Consider the following 15,867-nt stretch of genomic DNA (forward strand, 5'->3'; position numbering starts at 1 on the left):
GAGGAAGATTAGCTCTGAGCTAACTGCTGCCAACCCTCCTCTTTTTGCTGAGGAAGACTGGCCCTGAGCTAACATCCATGCCCATCTTCCTCTACTTTATATGTGGGAGACCTGCCACAGCATGGCGTGCCAAGCGGTGTCATGTCCGCACCTGGGATCTGAACCGGCGAACCCCGGGCCACTGAAGCGGAACGTGCGAACTTAACCACTGTGCCACCAGGTCGGCCCCAGCGAAGATCATTAATGGTTGCAAAAACCAGTGAGTGAAAAGATGTTGGGAAACTCACACAATCTCAAAGTATCATCTCATCACCACTTACTATTTACAAGGGGGAGAATGTACTTTTACAATAAAAAGAGTCAGCAATTACTACTTCAATCAATAGCAGAACAAGCTGACATTACGTGCCTTTGACGTGATGAAGTAAGAAGTACACATCAGCTATGTAGTATTCTTGCAAAAAAAAAACAGATTAACTTGAATCTAAACCTGAGGAAAACAATCAGACAAATCCAGAATGTGACACATGCAGCAATAAAACCGGTTTGGTCTCTTTAAAAAAGTCAAATTCATAAAAACAAAAAAACAAAAAAACAAAGGGAGGGGAAAAGACAGTAACTTTCACTGGATATCACTTTTAAAATTTTTTCATCTAGTTATAAAAGACATTTGAAGGACAACTGGGGAAATCTGAATACAAACTGTACATAAACTATGTTGAATTAATGCTAATTTTCATATATGTAAAAACAGCACTGTGGTTCTGTGCAGAATGTTCTATTCTTAGGAGAGCGAGAACGGAAGCACTGAGCAGTGGAGTACCACGGTGTCTGTAACTGACTTTCAAATGGTCAGCAATAAAACATACACGAAGAAAGCAAATGCGACAAAACATTAGTGAATCTGAAAAAATCATAAATTCAACAGAATATTTGATATTAAGGAACTATAAATAATGTTTTTAGGTGTGATAATTGTATTAAGGTTATGATAAAGATAAAAGTGCCCTTACCAAAATAAACAAGTGGGACTACATCAAACTAAAAAGCTCTGCACGGCAAAAAAAACCATCAACAAAGTAAAAAGACAACCTATGGAATGGGAAAAAATATTTGCAAAACATATATCTGATAAGGGGCTAACGTCAAAAATATGTAAAGAACTCAAACAATTCAATAGCAAAAAAACCCAATCCAATTAAAAAATGGGCAGAGGACCTAAACAGACATTTTTATTTTTTATTTTTTTATTTTTTAAGATTGGCACCTGAGCTACCAACTGTTGCCGATCTTTTTTTTTTTTTTCCTGCTTTATCTCCCCAAATCCCCCCCATACACAGTTGTATATCTTAGTTGCAGGTCCCTCTAGTTGTGGCATATGGGATGCCGCCTCAACGTGGCCTAACGAGCAGTGCCATGTCCGCGCCCAGGATCCTAACCAGCAAAACCCTGGGCACTGAAGCAGAGCGCACAAACTTAACCACTCGGCCACGGGGCTGGCCCCTGAACAGAAATTTTTAGGAAGAAGAAAAACAAATGGGCAACAGCTAGATGTAAAGATGCTCAACATCACTAGTCAGTAGGGAAATGCAAATTAAAACGAGATATAACCTCACGCCTGTTAACATGGCCATCATCAAAAAGATAGAGATAACAAATGCTGGCCTGGATGTAGAGAAAAGGAAACGCTTGTGCACTGTTGGTAAGATTGCAAACTGTTGCAGCCACTATGGAAAACAGTATGGAGGCTCCTCAAAAAATTAAAAATAGAACTACCATGTGATTCAGCAATTTCACTTCTGGGAATGCATCCAAAGGAAATGAAAACACCAGCTCAAAAAGGTATCTACACCCCCATGTTCATAACAGCATTATTTACAAGAGCCAAGACATGGAAACAACCTAAGTGTCCAGCAATGGATGAATGCATAAAGAAGTTGTGGTATATATATATAGAGAGAGAGAGAGATACACAATGGAGTATTATTCAGCCACAAAACCAAGGAAATTCTACCATTTGTGACAACATAGACGGACCCTGACGGCATTATCCTAAGTGAAATAAGTCAGACAGGGAAAGATAAACACTGTATGATCTCACTTACATGTGGAATCTAAGAAAAAAAACGATACACACAAAAAAATCAAACTCACAGAAACAGTGATCAGATTTGTGGTTACCAGAGGCAGAGGTGGAGGGGAAGGGGAAGTGGAGGAAGGTGGGCAAAAGGCACAGACTTCCAGTTATAAGATAAATAAGTACTAGGCATGTAATGTACAACACGATGACTATAGCTAATACTGCTGTAGGATATACAGGACAGTTGTTAAGAGAACAGATCCTAAGAGTTGTCATCACAAGGAGAAATTTATTTTTCTTTTCTTTTTATTGTATCTACGTGAGATGCTGGGTGTTAACTAAACCTACTGTGGTAATTGTTTCACAATATATGTAAATCAAACGATCAAGCTGTACACCTTAAACTTATACAGCAACATGTGTCAATTATTTCTCAATAAAACTAAAAAAAAACGTTCACTGCAAAAATAAAGTGCCCATACCTTTCAAAGCTACCTACTGAAGTATTTACTGATGAAATGATGTTCAGAATTTGCTCCAAAATAACTAAGGGGAGAGGGGAAGGAAGGGAGGCCCATGTGAAATAAGATTGGCCATGTTGAAGCTGGGATGATGCTATGTAAGAGCTCATTATATTATTCTCTCTACTTTTGCTTATATTTGAAACTTCCATCAAAAAGTTCTAGGTTCTAATTCTGTTTTAGCACTAATATCCTCGGCATTATTTCAACTCTGTTCAGCACTCAAAGAAAATGAAGATATATATGTAACTGAAAGATCAGTGAGATAAACCTAAGTCTTCTAACCATAAACTGAACTTCAATACTGTATAATTTTGAGGAGACGGCCTCCAGGGTTTTTATGAGACAGTACGACACATGGTTACAAGACCACCAACTATGGTGGCTTCTAGATTATCAACCCTCTCCTATGCCGCTTTTGAAAAAAAGGAGAAATCATAGGAATCACTAATTCAATTTAAAAATTGAGACTGCAAACTTCTTGGAAAAGGGAGAAGAACTGAAAAGAGAGTTGATAAAATACAACTGGACAGAAAGACAATCTAACAAATTAGTTCTGTTCAATTTTATTTCCTATGATTTTATGGCAAGTTTACCTTGATTTTACATCTTGAGTGAGAATCAAAAAGAAAAATTCTATTTTCAAAACATCCAAAACCGGTGTGGGGTAGAGCAGAGATCAAGTGAGGAGACCCACCTCCATCATTACTAACTTATCAGGATACGCCAGATCTCCAGGAGCTGGTTTGTAGCCCGTGATGTCTGTCTGAATGTAGATGTGGGTTCGGTAGACGAGCCGCTCTTGTACATCTTCCAACATCTGCTTTACTCCAGCTGCAAAGGCCCCCAGTTGTTCGGCTGATAAAAAAAGTACAATCATTCATTCTCTTAGATTTAGAAAAATACTTTCCTTAAAAAAGCAAAAATATTACTAAATTGTCTAGTAATAATATGAAGCACTTTTGCTTCTGGGGGCTATATTCTATTTCAGTATGACTCAATGATCTTAAAAAACTTAGTAAATGTCCTTCAATTTCCTCAAATTTAAAATTGTGAAATAAATTAGGCTTTACAGGGCCTGGCCCAGCAGCAAAGCAGTTAAGTTCACACGCTCCACTTTGGCAGCCTGGGGTTTGCAGGTTCAAATCCTGGGTGTGGACCTACACACCACTTGTCAAGCCATGCTGTGGCAGGTGTCCCACATACAAAGTAGAGGAAGATGGGCACAGATGTTAGCTCAGGGCCAGTCTTCCTCAGCAAAAAGAGGAGGATTAGTGGCAGATGTTAGCTCAGGGCTAATCTTTCTCAAAAAAAGAAAAAAGAAAAAAATTCACCCTTACACCTTCTTCCTGGGACACTGAAATTACTTCTATTGTTAATATGAATAATAAAATCTGAATTTTAAAGTTCTTTGTGCTTTTAAAAAGTAATCTCATATAACTTCAGACCACTCCTGAGAGACAGCTAAGGAAGCTTATTGTTATCATCCCCATTTTACAAATAAATTGAGTCCAATAGACATTAAATGCCTTGTTAACGTTTTTGCAAAACGAATCAGTAAAAAAATAAAACAAGATATGAGTTTCTACGGAATTTCTTCATTTCTAAGATGTATCAACGTTAAGACATCAGTAATTCAGTAACAGCTTTCCAAAGGCTGGGGAGTTGGAGACACTATACAATCACATACATACATTAATTTAAAAAATAGCCTTTAACTAAGAAGCAAGAAAATGTACATCTTAGAAGGAACTAAATGCAACAGAAACTTTGGAAGAATAACAAACCTGCAGTGCCTCCTAAGGAAAGGCAAAATGAGGACAATAATTTCTGTCAGTAAAATGATTTCCTGAAGCATGTTTTTTAAAGGTATCTAAGTATCATTAAGAAAATCATGTTTCTATGACAATCAAATCAAATACTGACTATATCAGATGGATAAAGTAGAGCTGTTTCAAGGAGTTGCTTTTCCTTATTTATAATCTTAAAAAGATGAATCAGGGGCCGGGCCCGTGGCCGGGTGGTTGGGTTCGCCTGCTCCGCTTTGGCAGCCCATGCTTTTGCCAGTTCGGATCCTGGGTGCGGACATGGCACCGCTCGTCAGGCCATGCTGAAGTGGTGTCCCACATGCCACAACTAGAAGGACCCACAACTAAAGATATATATATAACTGTGTACCAGGGGGCTTTGGGGAGAAAAACGAAAAATAAAATCTTTAAAAGAAAAAAAGATGAATCATTACTATGTATGCTAAAATACTTCCTGTTTTTTAATCAAGAGTACACAATATAGTCAATTACTTTATGTATTCTGCTAACAGTGTCCTAGAAATGCCTAACCCAAAACTGATGGTCAGTTCTGTCTGCATTTCAGATGCCAGAAAGTAACCATAATTATTTTATTACTAATTTTTCTCAGATTTTAAAATTCTTTCCCCATTTAATTTGTATCTTTATTCACAGAATAAGGTCCATCTTGATTCATAAAGGGACAAAGCATCAACCCAGGGTTCAAAAATTTTAAATTTATATAGATGAGGAGGTGGGGGGCAAAAGGAGCTAATCTTTTTCAAATTCATTGAGCCACAGATATAATTAAAAAGATCTTTAAAGTGATCACTTCTACTTATCATTTACCATTGTTCTGTACATGATCTTCAAGCACCTCATTTTTAAGAATCCCACAAAGTTCTGATAGAGTCTCTAAGTGAATGACATGAATGATCAACGGCCTGAAGACATCATACAATGACACACACAGTTTCTCCAAAAGTTCACTAAAATGAAGAAATAAAACATTGTTATTAGTAGCAATTTTTTCAAGATCTTCTAATAGTTTAAAAGTCATCACTGATTTCTTCCAGCCAACATAAATAAACATCGACTGGAAAATAGTTATGTGAAAACATTATATAAAGAGAAGTGAAAGGCTGAAAGTAATTCTGTAAACAGTTTTGGCTTTAAAAGCTCAGAATCAATAAGCAATCCTCAGAGGTCAGTTCAAATCAGCTGCCCCTAGCCAAACGTCAATTTATTACAACTTTTATTTCAGCAATAATTTTGTATATGTCCTTTCAAAATTGATTTAAAAAATTTCAGTAGACTTAATAAACCTTTTATATTCTACATCACTGTGAATCAAACGGTAACATTTTCCCCAGGACAGACAGATTCAAAATTCTTGAATACTTACAGATTTAGATAAATAAAATACAAAGTACTTTGGACATACAAGTATTTTGAAAACTTTCAACATTTGAAAAGAAAAAATTAGGTTGTCCATATTGTTCATATTGTCAATAGTAATCATCTATATACAGTATTTCATCAAAAGTGATCAACCCAATCAAAACCATAAGGTAAACTTGTCTCTTCTCCATTACAAGAGTTATAATCTTGGAATCTTCATACGAGCCAAAATCACCAATATGAAGAAACCAAAAGTGACTAAGAGAGGATTATAAAAGACACTTTGAGAAAAATAAGGAAAAAGATATTAAACAGTGTTTATATTTTTAAGTGTCTTTCATCAGTTAGAATCAAAGAATTTTTTTACTAGAAGGAACTATTACACTTAGTGCAGATACAGAGATACAGATCCTAAGACTTAGTTTCCTATACAGGATTCTTACTATTACACCATATTGTCTCCATAATTATATTATAAAGAATACGAAAGCACGTTGGCCTTTAAAGAGCATATTTATTTCAAAATAAAGAAGCACTGTCCCTCCCAACAACATTCTCTTCACACACCCACAAAAGTTAAAATACTCTGCAGTTAACTTTAGAATACACCTATAATATAATAAGCCATTATGGTCATCAGCAAATTAAATCTTAAAAACAAGAGTTAGATTCTGTGCATCACCTACTCTAATTTTGGCGTTGGTTTTGTGAAAAATTCATTGTAAAGTTGGTGCTCATCCTGGCATACATGGACCATAAAGGCACAGCCACTGCGAATCTGCAGAACACAAACACACATCGCCTAGTTAAAGACCCACAACAATCCCAGCACTGATGAAAAAGAGAAAGCATTTTATCTGCACAGAGATTACGCTTCCATATTCATAAAACAGCTTATCTGAACAACAGAAAATAGTTGGTTTTCAATGATTCACTCCATAATTTGAATATGAGTGATTTTTATTTTCTTCTTTACACATTATTTTCTAAACTTCTGACAATGAAAATAAATTACTTTTCTAGTTGAAAGGGGAATATTTTAAAAAATGAATCTTTACATATTTTTCTACAGTATAAATTAAAATCACACTAAACAAAAAAGCACTTCTGCAGCAAAAGCTAAGATTAAATTGTCAATATAAATCCACCAACTTTGAAACTTCATCTTTCAAGAAACAATACTTATTTGTGAATCTTCATATCTCAAAAGACAGCTCAAATTGAGGCTATTTTACCAAGCTGAATGCTAATTACTAAACTAGATTTGTCATAACTGAAAGAAAAATTCTTTAAGTTTGTAGATATGAGAACCAAAATTTATCTACCCAAGTATAGCTTCTAGGGTATCAAAATAGCTTCGAAGAAGTCTTAACATTAAACCAAAACAAGCAGAAACTTACCAAGGCACAATGATCCCTGTTATTCTGGCTGGTCAACTCTGTTACAGTACAAGTAATACTAGGACCCAAAAGGAGCTCCCGTTGATCAAGGTAACACTGGTGGATGTCATTTAGCAGTTGTTGGTATCTGATGAAAAACAAATGAGACTGGAGTATAAACTTACGATTTCAGACACATAAACTAAATATGATCTTAAATCCCAAAATAAGTTGCCAAACGTCTAACGCTATATGATTAGCGTTTATTTACCCATATTAAATACTACAAACACTCATGTATATAAAGAAAAGCCAAAACATAATGAACTGAGTGCCTTAACCTTTATATTTTAAAGAAAGATTTATCTTCCAAGTGTAGAGATGTTACATCTACCCAAATGAGAAGAAAATCCCGCTATGGGAAAAAGAGATGCCTTGCAAACTTGCTATATCAGGCCTCTGACCTTGCTCCCCAAAATCAGCTGTGTGCTACAAGAAACAGAGTGCACAGGATGCAAGGTAATTGCTCAGAAAGTATCAGGGACATGCTAGATTTGGAAAAGCAGTACTTCAAGAGGAAGGTAATTTGCAAACTGAAGAACTTCTGGGTACTCACTCAGGTATTTTTTCAGATCGTTGTTCTATTTGTTCAATAAGAGTCTGCAGAATAAAGAAAAATATATTAAAAAGCCATCTGTTTTAGTTATACTTTTAATTACTTTCTGATTATAATAGTAATACAGGCTCATGTTAGGAAATCTGTAAATACAAAAAAGTTGGAACATAAAAATCACCTATAATACCACAAAATAATCAGTTTATGTTTTAGAATATTCTTTCAGTTTTTTATATGCATATACTATAGTTACTATATTTTTCTTTTTAAACATAACTCTAAGTATACTATATACTCAGCTTTATAAACTGCTTTTCAAAAATCAACAGTATTTCAAAACACTTTCCTATTATTAAATAATTTTCAATATCAAATGAAAATGTAAATAGAAAGCCTTAGCACAGTGCCTGGCACCGAGAACTTAATGAATTATCATTATAAATACTATTTAAAACATGACTTTAAATGGCTACAGAATAACCCCTTGGGTAGATGTACTGTAAGTCAACCAGTGTTCTCCTGTGAGACATCTAGGTTGTTTCTCAGAATAACAGCCTAGTGGTTAAAAGCTCTGGGCCTGGAGTGAAACTAGAGGGTTTGAGTGCCAGCTCCCCAGTAGTTGTCTGAGTCCTGAGTCCAGAGAGCTGGTTCGCTTCTCTGCGATCCCACTTCTTACCATGTAAAGGGGATATAACGATAGTACCTGCTTCACAGCTAGGGACCCCAACACTGGGTCAAAAGAGAGAAATATTTTTAGAGGCTTCTAAATCATTCTCCTAAAATGTTTTTGAGAAAGGAATCATTATCAGTAGAACTGCCAATCCTACCAAGTCCTCAAAAGCACTGACTATTTACACCTTAATCTGCTAATTTCTAACAGACAAAAAAATGCCACCTAACCTTAAATTGGATGCATTCTCCACTGAAACTAAACAGGAGCTCATATTTATTAACCATGTGTATTTTCTATAAGTAATCTGACCTTTTTTATATTAGATATTCATCTTTCTTACTGATTTGTATGCACTCAATATATTAAAGAGAGTAACCTTCTTATTTCTCCATTACAAACATTCTCTCCGGCTTCTGCCTTTTCTTTGGCTGTTTAAAATCCAGAAAACTTTAATTTTTATATCCTTAATCTTTTACTCTGTAATTCTTTTCCAATAATTTCTTCTAGTGGTTTTTTTTCAATCTGCTCATCATTTTTGCATTTAACTTTTTAATTCACTTAGAATGTATTTTGGTAATGTTATAAAGTGAACAGCTTACGTTTTTTTCCCCCAGATACTTAACAAATCTTCCCAGTACTATGTAGAAAATTCCCACCCTTCCTCTTTGATTTGATGTTTCTCTTTATACTAAGTTCCAGAATTTTTCATTCCGATGATCTGTCAGTAAATTGTTAAATCACTATCACCGTATTTTTCAAAATTTTCTTGTTTAGTCTTGCTTATTTACCATACCAGATGAATTTTAGGATCACCCAAAAAGAAATTCCATTGGAATTTTTGCTAGAATTACATTTAACTAATAAATGACACTAGGAGGAACTAACACTAAAAATTGTCTCCAAAACCAGGAACAAGATAAGGCTTACCATTTATTCAATCTTTTATGATCTTCTGTCTAGTTTTGTCATTTTTCTCACCCTTGTATTTCCAATAAGGTTATTTCTAAGTAAATATTTTATGCCTTCTGTCACTAATATAAATCGGATCCCATCACATATACTAATTGCTTACCATTGGTAAATGGCATGTAGGAAAGACCCTGATAATTATCTATTTTATATTCACTCACCACACTGAGCCCTCTTAACCTATACCATTTCCTTTCTAATCAAATTTTTATCATTGACTAACAAGCAAAAGCAACCAATCAGGTATAATCTAAACCTCATACCATCAAGTAACCACTCTTCTCCTATATCTTCTATAAACAAAACCAAGTTTCTCTTACTTCAAAAAACAAAAAACTCCTTTCAACTGACTTCCAAGAGAGAAATAAGGAAGGGAGTGAGGTCAGAGTCAGCAAAAGTGGACTACTCTTTCTACTAACTTCACAATGAGTAGGAAAAAATATATCTATCAGCTCCAGTCAACTGTATCTCAGATATGGTATTAAATATATAACACATATATCGACTCTGGACCCTCCATTTCCAATCACTCAATCAAGATAAATACTACATGCATTCCTTTATGTTCCAGACATTGTGCTGAGGAGAGTTAACAAGGCACACGTTCCCAACCTCATGGAACATACTACCAGCACCTTAATTCAACTCCTAGTTCCCACCGAGATTTCTGCAAAATCCTCCTTGTTAATCAGGCCTCCTGGTCTCAGATCTCTCTTCAGCATAATTCATTCTTTATTCTGCATCCTTACTCTTATGAAATGGCAAATCTGACCAAACCACTCCCGTTTAAAATACTTCACTGGTTCTCCACTTTTCCTGAACTAGTGTGACATGTTAACACCCCTTGTGACACAGTCTTTGCCATTTTTTGTGTCTTTTTTACCATCACATCCTACTAATGCCCATGTTCTGGTCAGAACAAGCTACATAAAGTTCTCCCAAAATCCATGTCTTATTTATGTGTCTACAACCTTCCTCATACATGCTGTTCTCTCTGTGTAAAATATCCTTATCAAGTCCCTTAAGTCCACTGTAAATCTGAGCTTTTAAAGGCTCAAATATAACCTTCATCTGGAAACCTTCCATAGGCCTCAGAGGAAGAGCTAGGTAATTCCTGCCCTGTGGTCTTAAAGCACCTTGAAGATACACTGCTGTAATGTGGAAAGACAATGCCTACCTTCATTCATGTTCATTTTCCTGGCATAAGCGAAGGGCTAACATACAGTAGTACTTGAAAAGCGCTGGCTAAATAAATTTCATAGCAATATCCTATTTATGGCAATAGACTTACTCTGACTTTGGGGGCAGCAGCTCGAAATTTCACATAAAATAGTGTGAAGGCATTGTCTGCATTAGGTACAGATGAAGGATCCTAAAGAAACATGGGGGAGGATAGGGAAGGAAGATAATTAGCAAAGAAATAATTATTCAGAAAATGTGACACACACTACTTAAAATGGCTACTGCTTGGCCTCTATTACCAACCAAAAGCTTAGAAAAATCTCAAAGAGAAATTAAACATTACTGCTACAAATGAGAAATAATTATGTGGAACTGTCATCTCTCTCCTCTTTATAATCAAATTTTACCTTATGTTACATTAATTTTGGTGGTAAAGAGATTTGAATTCAGATTCATACCTGGTCACTTACCGAGAGTAGGACATTGGGCAAATTACTCAAGCTCTCTGAGATTCAGTGCATCCATTAAATGGTGACAACTTACACTCATAAATGTTTTATGCAGCTAATGGTAATAGCACTAGAACATAGTAGGTATTAGAACTTCTTAAGTATTAGTTTCCTAAACTTATTAAGAATTTTGCAAAATAGGGGCCAGTCCCAGTGGCCTAGTGATTGAATTGAGCACATTCCACTTCAGCAGCCTGGGTTTGGCTCTTGGGGGGCAGACCTACCACTCCTCTGTTGGTGGCCATGTTATGGTGGCAGCTCACATACAAAAAAAAGAGAAAGAGGAAGATTGGTAACAGATGTTAGCTCAGCGCAAATCTTCCTCAGCCAAAAAAAAAAAAAAAATTTTGCAAAACAGAAAAATTATACATACAGTCCGGCTGTTATGTCAGCTAAGAGCAATGTGAATGATAAAATGCAACCCAAAAATCAGTGGCTTTGAACTGAAAGCTCAAGAATGATATTCCACATTGTTCAGAAAGTAAGCTTAAAAAATAAAATGCATAATCTTTATGGTTTTATTTCCGTAGGAAAGAAATGTGTTCAATGACCATCCTAACTAGCTCCACTCTTATCCTCTAACCTAATGCTCTCCTAATTTTCCACCCAGCATCTACTACAATCTGCAACTAATTAATTTGTTTGTTTCCTTCTTTACTGATTATTCCTCCTGAACATAAGCTCCATCAGTGCAGGGACCTTGCTAGCTCCTTTTCACTATTGTACAGTTCCTAGCACAACACCAACCATTTAGGAGGCACTCAATAAAAACACATTTGCTAAACACAGAAAATTAAATCATCCATCATACATAAAGAAAAATTTCAAATTATCCATCAAATGTAATCCCACCATTCAGACAGAACTTTTATTATTTTGGTTTATTTCCCTCCAATATTTTCATGAAAAAGAGAAAAGAAAATGTTTTAAGACAAATAGTTTGAATCTTACTTTATTGTTTATCATATATTAACTGAATACTTCTCATACTATTACATATTCTTTGAAAATAAGACTGATGGACAGATATAATATGGCCATTTTTTCCTATTATAAATAAAACTGCAATGCATATTCTTATTTAACAAAAGGTAAAAAAATTTTTGGAGTTACTAAGTACTTATCTCAGATTAAGATTATGAAAGATACATGAATTAAAAAAAAAAAAAAAAAAAAAACCACCTCACCAGTTAACTCACCCTTTTCAATAACTGACTTGTGAGGTTCTGTAGTGTGTTCACAGTGTACGTCTTCATGAGATGCAAAGCTTTAGAAAGACATTGCTTAAACTTCAGTAAATATACAGGATAATCTTTAAAATTCGGCTGTAAAGGAAGGGGAAAGATTTAGAAAGAGGAAACAAACATCGACACAGTAAACTTTTAATGAAAACTAATGTGTCCTTTAGGTAAAGCTAAAGTTCAAAAGAAGGTCTTATGTAGACTGCCAGCCCCATGAAGATGAGCACTGTGACTGCCTCAGTCATAGCCAAATCCCCTGTGCCTAAGACAAAGGAGGGGCTCAACAAATGTTTGCAGTTTTTAGCAAAATATATTTTCAGTGCCCCACAGACGTCAAGGTTAATATGTCAGGCCCAACTAGCAAAAGAACAGGAATTGGGAGAAATAAATACAGCTATAAGTCCTTGGGGGATAGAAAGAAAGGGTGATTAAATCAAAGGGCTCGTCCCTTTATGCTCCCCAGGTAACACTTTCTGTTTCCAAAGAAGTATCTAACACAACAGGAAGTTAACAGCCTAAAAATCGATCAACCTTTTAGCTGGAACAAAGTCGTGTCAGCCAGGACCTCTTTCTGCCTGCCTCAGTGGCTGCCTCAGCCACTGAAAGCACATTTTACATCACTACTGACATGATTAAGAATTTACTATAGTTTTTCTTCAAGTATCCTACAGATACATTTTTCCCTTCAGAAGAAACAATTCCTTTATGGCATAAGAAGCGATAGAATAAGGATGTTAAGATTTCTTGAAAATATACAGAAATACTATGACTTACATGAGATGAGATATATGTTATACAGTCATCTAACTTGGCCAGCATAGGTATAAATCCTTCACTATTCACAGACAATGTAGGAGAATTCAATTTCTTTAAGGGAAAAGAAAATTCAAACTTAATTCACAAAAAAACATACAGGTAAAAGTTTAAAATTATATATTAAATTAGCATATTTCCCTTTAGGACATAACACAGTTATAAGAGTCACAAAAATAGCCTCAAATACAGCCCAGGTGTAACAATCAAGAGTGGTCTAATAAAAAAAATAGTGACTTAATTCAGTTTATTCCTTTATTCAGTTTATTATTTATTCTAATGAGCTTTAATGGGGGCTATTCATGAACTAGCACATAGTTTACACTACCCTGCTGCACAGTGTCACATTAAAATAACACATCGAGCACCTACACTTCCCATTTTCCAGTACTCTACAACGTACATAAGCTTTCCACTTTTAAACACTGATGATTTTCTCAAGGTTACAGACTTAAGTGTCAGTCATACTATGTTTAGGGGTCATATTAAGAAAGTAAAATATAATACATATAAGTAAAATATAACTAAACATAAATATAAGTAAATATATATAAGTAATAATATTAATAAGTATAAATATAAGTAATATATAATATATTTAACACATAAAATTATATATTAAAATATATAAAACATAATCTGTAATATATACAAATATATAAAAATATAAAGAAAAGTAATATATATAAAAATAAGTAAAACCAGCCAATTATTTATGTTAATATACAAACAGCTTGGCAATAAACTATTTCCCATTGCATTCCATTATTAACTGGCTACTAGTTTTACTTCTATCTCTTTGGTAAACCTTAATTATTATTAATATATAATAAATAACTATAATAACATGATTTATATGAGTTATTATGATTAATTTATGAGCCAGAAACACACAGAAATATAATTTACAAAGCAGTCTTTATTGAGAATATTACTTTAGGATTTAAGTACGCATTTGAGGACCAAACTTTTCCTCAAACTAAACATGAGATTAGCTTAAAAAATATTTTGACTACTATTATAGTAGTACAACCACAGCAAGATGTAAAACTTAATATTTCTTCTTATAATCTTCTTCACAGCTTACAAATAAGATACTATGAGAGGTAACCGACAAGGAGATTTTAATAATAACACAACTTACGAGGAACTATTACTTAAATCATATTTGAAAAAATCTGAACTAGTAATGGTATCGCCATCAGCCACAAATATGGAACATCTATCAGCAAGCAAACTACTAAGTTAAAATATAACTCAAGACAATTTATAAGTTTAAAGATTATATTCAGAAAGGGAAATATAAAACAAAGTTACTAACTTTACAAAAAGTAAAAAACCACGCTTACAGTATTAATAGTTTCCAATTCATTAAAATAGGAAAGCTTCTGTTGAATGTTTTCAGCCAGATCAACCAGTTCCAACTTGCATTTTTTAAAAGAGAAAAATCAGTTACCAGAAGAACATAAGAATCAATACTCCAATCTCAAAATTACATTGAATAGACTTATATTAGACTATAGGTTAATATTAGACATGATTTCAGAATAATGCTCAAAGATTTCTGCAATCATAGACTAAAATAAGCAACGATTATTATAGTAAATTACATATGATCTCTTAATAAAATAATAAATGACTGCCTTTTAAAAAACACAAAATATAGAGAAAACTCTGAGATAAACATAGCAGTTTAAATATTCTATCTTTAGGTCACAAGTTTAAGTGCAACCCAACCAGTTCATCTCTTTATAAACCCTACCATTAGTGCAATCACTATATAAGTGTCAATAATAAAGAGCGAACAGAGCAAACTAATATATCCTCTTCACTCTGAAACTGTACTGACGAGACCCAACAGCTCAAAACACAGGAACGCCTGCCTTTGTCCCTATTCACATGAGCTTATTTAGAATAAAAGCAGGCTGTCAAGGTAATAATTTGCATACTCAGCATAAGGCCTCAAGGCCTCATATAGATCAGTGTTCAATATATACTTGGAGAAATTAAGGAAATTAGAATTAAACTGTATTCATCTTCCTAAAAATAAAATATTAAATATAATCACTGACCCTCTCTCCTACTCCAAATTACCTGTTCTTTTAGGAGCTGTTCACAGGCTTCGTGTAGGGTTCCTGTCTTATTGGACACAAAAAGATACTGTTTCTGCAATGATTCCAGATGCTGAAGAGCACTGTTTACATCATTCAATATAGCATCACATTGCTCCTGAAACCCAGACAAGTAATCCCTCATCTGTCTAGAAAACAGAACCAAAAGGGGATTGGCAATATTTTCCCCCAAAGAACATAGTCAATAAACAACAGTCTCATTTTTTCCCAAATGCTTGAATTTCAGGAGGAAAGTCTGACCTATTCAAAAAAGTTTCTTATATTCAGAAATGTACCATAAGCTATGTCACAAACTGTTTCAACACTTACAAAGGAAATCACTGAAACTATGACCAATAAAAGAAATCAGTTTTAAAGCCATAAACTGGCTTTTCACATGTAAGGCAATAAATCACTGGCTCAACTTTCAAAGACTGAGAGAGCAGGACCACCAAATAGGTCGATCCTTCACATCACTTCTGCCTTTGAGAGATGGTGTGACGCGTGGAAAGGGTTTCAGACTTGGAATTAGAAGAGCTGAGTCCATGTCTCTGCTCTGCCCAAGTCTCCATGACGTTAGGCAAG

General features: G+C 34.6%; 1 protein-coding gene across 1 annotated transcript in view; it reads right to left on the bottom strand.

The window, feature by feature from the left end:
• COG3 (component of oligomeric golgi complex 3) overlaps positions 1-15,867 on the bottom strand; it is a 70,126-nt gene that overhangs the window by 41,145 nt on the left and 13,114 nt on the right. Inside the window, exons 4-13 of the mRNA XM_070578284.1 lie at positions 15,266-15,431; positions 14,521-14,595; positions 13,133-13,225; positions 12,317-12,442; positions 10,718-10,798; positions 7,785-7,828; positions 7,190-7,316; positions 6,476-6,567; positions 5,238-5,377; positions 3,299-3,459 (exon numbers count right to left, since the gene is read on the bottom strand). Of these exons, the coding sequence (XP_070434385.1) occupies positions 3,299-3,459; positions 5,238-5,377; positions 6,476-6,567; positions 7,190-7,316; positions 7,785-7,828; positions 10,718-10,798; positions 12,317-12,442; positions 13,133-13,225; positions 14,521-14,595; positions 15,266-15,431 (1,105 nt within the window). The remainder of the gene's footprint in view (positions 1-3,298; positions 3,460-5,237; positions 5,378-6,475; positions 6,568-7,189; positions 7,317-7,784; positions 7,829-10,717; positions 10,799-12,316; positions 12,443-13,132; positions 13,226-14,520; positions 14,596-15,265; positions 15,432-15,867) is intronic.

This window comes from Equus przewalskii, chromosome 16 (assembly GCF_037783145.1).
Source record: "Equus przewalskii isolate Varuska chromosome 16, EquPr2, whole genome shotgun sequence".
NCBI lineage: Eukaryota > Metazoa > Chordata > Mammalia > Perissodactyla > Equidae > Equus > Equus przewalskii.